A 10166-nucleotide genomic window follows, 5' to 3' on the forward strand; every position below is an offset into this window, starting at 1 on the left:
GCGCTCTGCCAGCCCCCGAGCCCTCCCCGCGCCGCTGTGTCTCCCCCACCGCAGCCCGTTCCGCGGCACCCGGGGAGCGGGAGCAGCGTGGAGGCGGGGGGCGGTGGAGGGGAATGTCCCCCTCCCCGTCGGCGGGGCGAGGGGAAGCGGCGGGACAAGGCCCCCGGGATCCCGCAACCGGTCAGGTTTCACTCTTGCCTCTTTTGTTGCGGTGCGGGAAGGGAGTGTTGGGGGGAGAAGCGTTGTGCGTGCGTCTTTGTTTCCAGTAACCAAATTTCTTTTGTTCTACAAATTGCCTCAATAGCGTCTCTGCCGCGGGCAAACGGGCTCAGCTGAGAACAATTAGCATCACAATGGGCTTTTGGCCTCACGGCCCGCTTTGTCTAGCGACTGCCGCCCCGCCGGGGCAGCGCGGAGAGGGGAGGTGGCCCGGCCGTAAATCTACCAGCTACAAATTGAGTCACTGGCAGGAGAGGGCCGGGAAAGGCTGGCGGGATTCGTGCAGCATCTCTTATCGCCGTGGCGTGGGAGGTGTTGCTTTTCCCACCTCCTGCGGCTTTAACAGGCGTGATGCCCTCCGCTCCAGCCCCCCTCTCAGGGCTACAGGTTCCGACTGCGCCCGCTGCCCACCGAACGCCACACCTACCCCGGCTAAACCCTCCCCTGGGGAAGATGGGGTCGATCCAGGGCAATGCTGCCCCGGGGACCCACACCGCCCTGCGAGCTGGAGCGCTGTGCCCCGGGGATATCACCAAAATAGTCCCAGGGCCGAGCCCGGAGATGAAAATCCGCTTGCGTGGGGAGGGCTGCAGCCGGGCGCACCTTACCCGAGACGCGGCGGGTGGAGCAGGACAGTTGCCCGGTGGTACGGGATATCAGACAGATCCGTACGGGAAAGCGCGTCTGCAAAGAGAGGTCGGTTTTAAATGTACGCGTGAGCCCCGACGGGCACACTCCGGAGTGCGCACAGGCGCAAGACGCCGTTGCGCTGCTCTCTATCGCCATTCCTTCCCACGCAGGGGAGTGACCCTTCACCGGGCACAGCGGCCCGACACGGGTCACACTGCCCGAGACCCCGCGCAAGTCCCCGCGAGGCCGGCGCTGCCCTCCCCGGAGTGAGCTAAGCGCGAATTTGAAATACCCCGGTGGAAAAAACACGGCGTCGCACAGGTCTGACCGTGACAGACTTTATTCTCTTCTCCAAAAACCGCGGCTCTCCTCCCCGGTACAAACAGCCGGACCACCGCTGCCAAAAATACTCTTATATACAAAATATATATTTGTTACGAAATATAATCAATAAATAGCGATAGCGACAAATTAATATAATTTACCGTTTCCAAGTACAAAACCGTGATTTGTTTTTCCCCGCCCGCTCCCGCTGCACTTCAGCCAGGCGGGACTGGGCGGGGGAGAGCGGGGCGCCCACCTCCCCCCGGCGCGCAGCGCGGGGAGCTCCCCCTCAGCTCCACCGGCTATCTGAAGGCCAAAAAGGAGTGGAAAGCAGCTGGGCAACGGGCTCAGAGGAAGGCGGGGAAGGCGGTGGGGCCGCGGCGCAGGGCGGCAGGCGGTGGGGCGGCGGGGCAGGGCGAGTCCCAGGACCCTGGGGATGCGGCGGCGACGGGGGGCGGCGGCGGGGTGGGCTCGGGCAGGCCCTGCTCGGCCAGGCGGAGACTCTGGGTGAGCGCCCAGATGTAGTTGTGGGCGAAGCGGAGCGTCTCGATCTTGGTGAGCTTGGCGTCGTCGGGGAAGGTGGGCAGGACGCTACGGAGCGCGTCCAGGGCGGAGTTGAGGTGGTGCATGCGGTTCCTCTCCCGGTCGTTGGCCTTCATGCGTCGGCTCCTCTTCTGCTTGCTGAGTAGCCCCTCACCCCTCGCCTTGCCGCGGCCCCGCCGCGCCTTCCCCTTTCTGCGGGCCGCCGCTTCCCGAGGGGCCAAGGCGTTGCGGGCCGGCGAGTCGCCCCGACTGCCCGCAGAGCCGCCGCCGGCCGCGGAAGGGGCGTCCTCGGCGCCGCCAAAATAGGGCTGCCCTTCGCCCGGCGAGCGGTCGCTCTGTGGGGCCATCCTGCAAAGCCAAGCCACCGTTAGCCGGCAAAGAGCGGTGGTACGGCCGGCCCGGAGAAGCTCTCTCCCCCGCAGCTGTACCTGCTGAGCCTGAGTGAGGCTGCAGGGCAAGAGAGTGGCTCTCGCTCCGTGCCCCTCGCCGCTCCCCCCTCCCCGCTTTCCCTCGAGTGCGGGCAGGAAAGGTTGCGCGGCCGGCACACGACTGCGGTTAAGCCCCTATATATATAGGGCCGACAGACAATGGGGATTTCCCGGTCCGGTGGCGTGTGCGTCCCCCCGCCCGCACCCACCCCTTGGCACGCTTTTATCTTATCAGCCCGGCGGGAGCGTGCCGGGCTCAGCACCGCCCCGGCCCCGCCACGCGAGACCCCGCCGGCTCCCACGCCGCCCCGGGACCCCCCGCCCGCCCCCTCTCTCCCAGGCCCGGTCCTCGCTCGCCTTCCACCAGGACGGGACCATCAGGCCGAGCCCCGGACGCCGGGCAGGAGGGTCTGTACGTCGGCCGGGGTTGCCGCGCACGCCGGGGCTCCGCGGGTGGCTGCGGCGGGGGATCGAGCGGGCGGATTCTGCCCCGGGGCCTGATGGTGACAGGAGGGTCTTGGGACCCGGCTGCGCAAAGCGGGGCAGCGCCGGACACCGCGCAAAGCGACGCACCGCCGGGCCAGGCGGGGTTCCCCCGGCGCCGGCCCTGGCGATTCCTCCGGGGTGGCTCAGGCTCCGTTCCGCTCGGCTGAGCCACATCCACCTCCCTCCTCCCGGCGCCCAGGCGCGGTGGGGCGCTCCCGGGACAACCCCACCGCCCCGGAGGGAACCGAGGAGACCCCGTCACCTCCCACGACCCCTCTCATCGCCCCTGCAGTGCCAGGGACAGCCCCGCGCTGCCCTGGCACCGACCGGCGGAGCTGCGGGCACGGTCCCGCGGGCGGTGAGCACCGGCACCGGAGTGGGGACGCCGCTCTCCTGCCCCCCCGCGCCGTGTCTTTGCACCCCCCGGGGAAACTGGGGCTGGGTCCCACGGGGGAAGGCCTTCCCGTGCAGCCCTCGGCCATCGCCGCCCCGCCGGCCCGGCGCTTGGCCCGGGAGGAACTTCTCCTCCGCCTGGGCTCGGTGCGCAAAACGTGCCGGAGACTTTTGCGCACGGGCTGCGGCGGGCGTCAGAAACTGGCTTGGGCCCGGGGCACGTTTCCCCGGCGGAAGACGAAAGGCCCCGGGCGGCGGGGCCAGACTCCCCCCTGCACGGACCGGCGCCCCCGGGGGCGCGGGCAAAGCTGCCAGGAGGGCGCAGGCCCGGCGAGTCTGGAACCCCCCGCTCCTTCACCAAAGCGGCGCGGCGGATGCCGGCCGGCAACACCGGCGCCGGAAGCGACCGGACCGGCCCACCCGGGCCGCGGCGATGCGCGGGCAGCTCCCCCGGTCTGACCCAGTCCCCAGCCCGGCGGGGCAGCCGCGGCTGGTGTGGTGCGGGGCCGTGCGGAGTGGTGCGCGCTGCCTCTCCAGGGGCGCGGCGCGACGGGCGGGCAGCCCTGCTCCCCCGCGGCGGCGGCGCTGGGAGGGCGGGGGAGTGGGGCCGGGGGGGGCCGGCCACCGCGGCAAGCTCGGGCGCCCCTTCTCGAGGGGCGGCTCGGAGGGCAGGGGAGGATGAATAGGAAGGGCCTGGCGGGTTTTTTTTTTTTGTGCCTGTGCAATTGGATGACAAAAAAATCTGGCGAGCGAGTTTCCAAGCCTCAGACTGCCCACTTCAAACGTCCTTCAAACAAAAGCTGAAGAGGAAAAGAAAGCCCCACCTGGTACCGCTGTTTGCTAAAATAATAATAAATAGATTTCGTTTAATAAATAATTACAAGAGATTGTAAAGTGGAGTGCTTTGGGAAGCATTAATCATGGGGCTGGGGGCAGACATCACCTGCTGGCAAACAAGACAACTTTATTGTTAAATCACCTTCCACTGCCACTTTCCGATAACTCCCTCCCGTCACCACAAAGCCCGGCCGGGTATGTTTACTCATAGTTAGCATAACAAGCACCATATTACCAGAAACGTGATAAAAAACTGCGGGGGCACCGCGGCGGGCTCCCGCTCACACCTGGCCGAGCCGCCCGGCTCGGAACTGGCACCCAACGGCCCTTCCAGAAGGGGCCCTTCTGCCGTTTACATTGGCCTAGTTTATGCTGCTTTATAACAGGTTTACTGCAATCCCTATCTCCCGGCCCTATTTGTCTTATTTTATTGAAAACATATGGTAACCAGCCCAGCCCCGGCGCATCTCTCGCCTGCCAGGCGTCGGGGACGTTTTGCGAGCCGGGGCTCTGTCACAGCCCGCCTGCCCGCCGGGAGCTGTTTGCTCGGGAGAGGGGAGGGCAGATAAGGCCAGACCTGCTCCCGAAACCTCTTCCCAAGGGCTGGGGGGCCGCCGGTCGCTCCGCACCCTCCGCCTGCCCCGGGTCCGCCGGTGCGCGCCCGGGCCTCCTCCCCGCCGGACAGCGGCGGTAGCGGGGGCGCACGGCAGAGGCACCTGCGGGGGGACCGTCCCTTCCTTCCCCCGCTCCCCCCGGCCGAAGCTGCTCAGAAGGTACCGTGATTTGCGGTGCCATATGTCGAGCGGCTCGGCGGAGCGCAGCCCTTCAGAGCCGGAGCAGCTGCTGTCCCGGCCCTACCTACCCGGCGCATAATACCTGGGAGCCTCAGCCCCGCGTCCTTTGAGAGGGCAGCGCGGCTGGGCCGGCTCCGCGCCTCTGTTTTGTGACTTTATTGTGGCGCCCAACAGATGCACGGCTGCCCCTCCTGCCCCTCGCCCCTGTGCGAGCGCGCTGCTCGGGACACAAGGAGCACAGATGCCAGGCGCAAGGTGCACCAGATGCCCTGCTTTGTGAATTCAAACAATATTTCTCCCTTCCTCCCCCCTGCCTCCTCTTCCGACAAGAGGGAGAGGAGAAGTGCCGCAAAGAGGAAAAGATATTAAAAAGAAAAAAAAAAATAGGAGAAGAAAGGAGATTCCCGGCAAGGGGTGTGGGGAGCGCAGCCCCGGGAGCCGCCCGACGGGGCGCACGGCCGGGCGCAGCGCAGGGAGCCGGCCCCGGCCCGAGGGAACCCGGCACCTCGGGAGCACTCCTCTACCACCCCGGGGAACGGGCAGCCAGAGCGGGCAGGGGTCGGGCGTGCCCGCCGGGCGAAAGGAGCCTCCCCGGGAAAACGTTAATTACCCGGTGAGCGTTGAGCAAGCAGCCCCCCGGGGCCAGGAACGGGCAGAGCAGCAAAGGCTGCTTGGGAAAAGGACAGCAAAGCACATTTCACCACCCTAAATCTTCCTGCGTTTCGTGGCCGAGGTCTGGTACAAGAGAAAGAGTCCAGAGTAACTGGTAACATGCACTGAGGGTTTGGCTAGCAAAACCTCTCGCCGGTATATGCCAGTGCTACTGGAAAGGATGTTTCCTGCTTTGGGTGTCGCTCCCCATGCAGGCAAAGTGAACTCTGCACAGAGAGAAGGGGTTGTGCAAGGAGTCACATCTCCCTAAAGTTAGGCTAGAGTCCCCTCCTGCCATGGTGGCATAAATCCCCCCATCTCTGAATACTGATCCCCTCCATAACCATCCAGCAGCCCTCACCCTCTCTGTGTTCTAGAGATCTACCTGAAAGGCCTGATCTGCGCCAGAGCTGGTGGGTTTTCCTCCAACCCCACCGGTAGCTGGGCTCTGCACCTCACAAGCTCCAACGTACAAAAGCTGTGGTCAGAGGCTACTCAGGGACAGGGATAACGCAGAAGAGCCCCAGGTGAGACATTAAGTGCACCAGAAGAGGAGAAGCCCTGATAGCGCACAGGGAAAGAAAGCCCAAGAGTTTCTTCTGCACTATAATAAACTTCATGCTTTTGTGCCCTTAAAACGCCACCTGACAGGAAATAGCTTCATAAGGCTGCAACTCTTGTGATACAAAACATATTTTGGGTCAGAATGTAACAGTATCAAGCACAGAAAAAACCCTGATTATATCTGGATAGGCGAATGGAAAATAAACCCTATGGAAAGGAAAGGCTGAGAACAAATAACAAGTACTAAAGGGTCAGTTGGATACTGGGCTGTGATGCCTATGGGTGGGTGCTGTGAAACCTCTTACCTGAAAGTATTTACCCAATCATCTGAGTATCTTCCTAGGTAAGGAAAAATGGTCCTCAGCTCTCTAGGAGTCATTCACCTCCCATCATTCCGTTCTTCGAGGTTTGCTCTGCTCTCCACTTGTGCCAAGCAGTTCCTTGTCCCAACTCATTTCACCTGCCAGAAAGAGCACCTCTACCTTGCTGACAGACTGGGCACACAGCATGAATTACACATCCAGCATGCTCATTCAGGTTTGCCAAGTGCTTTAAGCTTTACAAGTTTCTGGTGAGATTTCACAGAAGCCACCACCACAATGTTCCCCCAATGTTTGAATGAAACACAGTGAGGGCTTAACAGGTGTTCAAGCTCACGTCCGTCTCTAACTTGTTAGCAGCCTCAGTGGTCTGGAATAAGCCCATACTCGTGTATCTGACTGCATGGAAATCCAAAAGAATAACTGTAGTTAGAAATTTGCTTTCTCCACAGCTACAATTCAACAGGAGGAAGATTTAATGTCAAGGTCTCTCCAGCACTTAGACTTGAGCAGCTGGCAGTGGTCATCTTCAGCTGGCAGATGAACAACACAGACTTGAGGCTTCAGTTCCCATCTGCATCAACCCTCCTTTTGCCATCAGTAAAATCACGGACCGTGGATATGCTGATCTCAGACCTGCCATCTTCCTGATCGGCGCATCTCTCCTGTGGGGGCGAAAATCTGCTTTCTGACATTTTGATGTGTGATGAGGTTATAAGCAGTGTAAACTGGTTATATTTGCTCACTCTGACGCTCCTCATCCCTCAGCTGCCCATCAAAGAGACAGACGGTGCCTCCTGATCACTGGAAATAGTCAGAGATGCGTTTTCCTCTCTGGCTGAGAGGCTCCACCAGTCAGACTTTGGGTGTAGCACAAGGCACCAGACCTGGCTTTTGAGAAGTGAAAAGTTGCCAAGGCCAGGAGTCTGGAAGGAAACTCCCTACCTGGCCTAGAAACAAGGGCAGATGTGTCCAAAGGGACTCACACACCACCAGCCCCTCTCCAGATCTCCATTGAAGCCCACAGCACAAGACAGAGCAAGATGTGGGTGCTTTGACCCTTCCTTTGCAAACTGATGTTGCTTCCAGTGGCCAGCGCTGGGGTCCCTGCTCAACCCACTGCTGGCAGCAGGGATGTGATCTGTAAAGGTGCGGTGTGGACATTTGGATATTTCTTAGCAATAAGCCTCCCTCCACGCCCACCGTCCTCTGTTTCAGCCTCGCCATCCCCTCACTCCCGTCCCCACATCTTCGTGTCCCCCTTCCTTGCACTGGTGTCCCCATCGGGCAGCCTCGGTGCCCCATCCCAGCCTCTCCCAGCTATCCCTGCCCAACTGCACACAGCCCATCCCAGCTCCTGATGCTGGTGTCCCTCTCACAGCCCTTCATCCAGCACTGGGGTCCATCTGCTGAGCCCCTGACCTTTTAACAGGAACCTTCCTGCCCTGCACTGCTGCAGTGCTGGCAAGATAAGTTTGTCTCCAGCAGGGATCATTTTCTCCCCGGTGTTGAGGTGTGCAACAAACCCGGGAATCCACGAGTGGCACAGCCCCTCCTGCCAGCCTGTGCCAGGACCTCTGGGAAGGGGTGCGGCCAACCTGCCTTCTGTATCTCAAAGAGAAATGATGCATTTGCAACAAAAAAGGAAACCAAAACCAACACAATTCTGGATATTTTCACACAGAATACTGTAACACATGATTTCAGCTGCAGCCCAGCTCTGCAAGACAAGTTAAGACCAACCTGTATCAGTTCTAAACCTCATGCCAACAGGTTGTAACAGTGGGGAAAAGGCAGTGATCAACTGCAGGGAAATCTCAAAGCTCTCACCCAGCCAGGTGCACCCAGAGCATTTTAGCAATTTGCATGGGTACAGCAGCACCCCCATGCACACACCCACCCCAGGGTCCCAGCGGCTTCCCAGGTTTTATCAGCACCCTATCAGTTTCCTTCATTACTACCTTTTTTTGAATCTGCTCAAGCCATTCCCAGCGGCTCCCAGACATTTTGGGAGTCCCTGGCTCCAGCCAAGTCCCTGTGCCCACAGACACATCGTCTCATGTCCCCTCATCATCCAGTGTCCCCTCCCCCAGCTCCCCACCGCAGTCCTCACCCTTTTCCACCATCAGTTAAGTTTCTGAAGTAATTTCTTTTTTTCTTTTTTGTCTTTTTTTGTTTTGTTTTGTTTTTTAAAGCAAACCATCTACCATATGTTCTCCCCTGAAAGGGGCAATTGTTAACCGACCATTAAAACACCGTGGCGAGTGCTCTGAGATTCCTTCCCTCCGTCTTACGCATTATCCTGTCTCTGTCACCCTTTCAATGCGGCTTTGAGGGCTCTGCTTTTCTAACTTCCTTCTCGGGAAAAAAAAAGAGAGAGAAAGAGCCACTGAAGTGACCCTCTTCACAGCTCTCCTCCTCCCTTTCAATGTCTTTTTTGACACCCAACAATAATCAGGGCTGGGGGCTGGCGTGCTGCTGGGCTGGGGGTGACAGGGCTGTATCCTGCCCCGCACAGGGGGTGCTGGGTTTGGGAAGGCAAGATGAGGTACAGCAGGGGCGCTCCTGCCACCCCGCCGGTGCTGATGGCCTCTCCTTCCCCTGCTAGGGCAATGGGGCTGCTCGCTGTGGGATGTGAAAAGGTGCAGCCCCTCTGTCCCTGTGCCTCAGTCCCTGCTGCTGGGTATGACCCCTGTGACATACACGCGTGTCCCACTGAGATAAGAGATTCTTCCGTACACAGGTCATTTCCTCAGGTGGATCAGATGCTTTCAGTGGCACAAATACATTTTCTACAGAAATAAGCTAACAGCTGGCTGGGACCTGAACTAAGCCCAGACATGGAGCTTTTTTGGGAAGGCTTAGACATTTTACCTCCTTCTCCTGGGGGATGAACACTATTTTAGGAAACACCAAGTGCCAGGGACCATCAGGGCCCAGAATGCTTTTACTTGAGCAGCGGTGTCAGTCCGGGAAAGCACAGGCAACAGCACCGGCGTCTGTTCTCTTTGCTGGGAGAGGAGCCTTCCCAAAGCAGCACACCTCTCAGCCCTCACACAGGGAGAGGGACCCCGGGGGGGACCATGAGCACCATTAGGAGCAACAGTCCCGTTCACTGCTGTGTTTAGCAATGCCATTTTACAGGGAAACCAAACCAACAAAGCTACATCAGTCCTGGGGTACGTCTGATGCTGTGGCAAGCCAAGGGACTGAGAATCGTCACCACCACCTCGGATGCCCTGAGATGAGCCAGGAGGGCTTGCGGTTGCACAGCCCCTCAGCACAAAAGCAAGGACAAGGAGTAGACAAAGGCATGACCTGAAACAAGCGTTACACAGGCTCAGTTCCAGCGTGACAGCTGCCAAACTCACTGTGAGCACCAGCAGCAAAGGTCCTGGGTTGAAGGACACCTCATCGCAGGCTCCCTGCTTGGAAAGGTTGAGGCTTTCAGAGCTCACACTTAGTTCTTTAACTGCATCTTCTCTCCTTCAACCATGGACTTGGCCATTGCCCCAGAGGACCATGTTTCCCCGCTCACCACAGCCTGCAGCTGAGATTTGGGCACCATCTGCACCACTCCTCCAGCACAGGCAGCTTTCCCAGCACTGCCATGAAACCCTTTCAATGTGCAGTTTCTCACCCCAGCAAAAGGACGTGCTGCATGGGGCCAGAGTGTGCCCGACATGGGGAGGGGACAGCTGTCTCAGTCAGAAAAAGCAGTTATATTGAATAAACCCCATAAACTTCAAAGCCCTGTATGCCAACTTCTCCAAGAGCCAGTTTTCTTCAGCAGCTCAACAGCTTTACCAGTGCCTGCATGTAGCTCCAGGGACCTAATAGAAGGCATCTTCTAAACCCCCAGGGTGTTGTTATCTATATTTTAACCCAGCAAGTTGTAGTCTCAAGCGGAAGGAGACAGTGCTGCTCCGCTTTGCTCCAGCTGAGAGATCAGCACCATGTGGTTCCTGCTGCAGGGT

The 10166-nt window shown here is 59.6% G+C and overlaps 1 protein-coding gene across 1 annotated transcript; it reads right to left on the minus strand.

Annotated features, from left to right (window-relative positions):
• Nucleotides 1-1520: 1520 nt before the first annotated feature.
• Nucleotides 1521-2063, minus strand: NEUROG3 (neurogenin 3). The gene has a single exon (XM_065843976.1). It carries the CDS (start codon nucleotides 2061-2063, stop codon nucleotides 1521-1523), a length of 543 nt encoding a protein of 180 aa, XP_065700048.1.
• Between the last annotated feature and the right edge of the window lie 8103 nt (nucleotides 2064-10166).

The sequence above is a fragment of the Patagioenas fasciata genome, chromosome 8 (genome assembly GCF_037038585.1).
Source record: "Patagioenas fasciata isolate bPatFas1 chromosome 8, bPatFas1.hap1, whole genome shotgun sequence".
Taxonomy (NCBI): Eukaryota; Metazoa; Chordata; class Aves; order Columbiformes; family Columbidae; genus Patagioenas; species Patagioenas fasciata.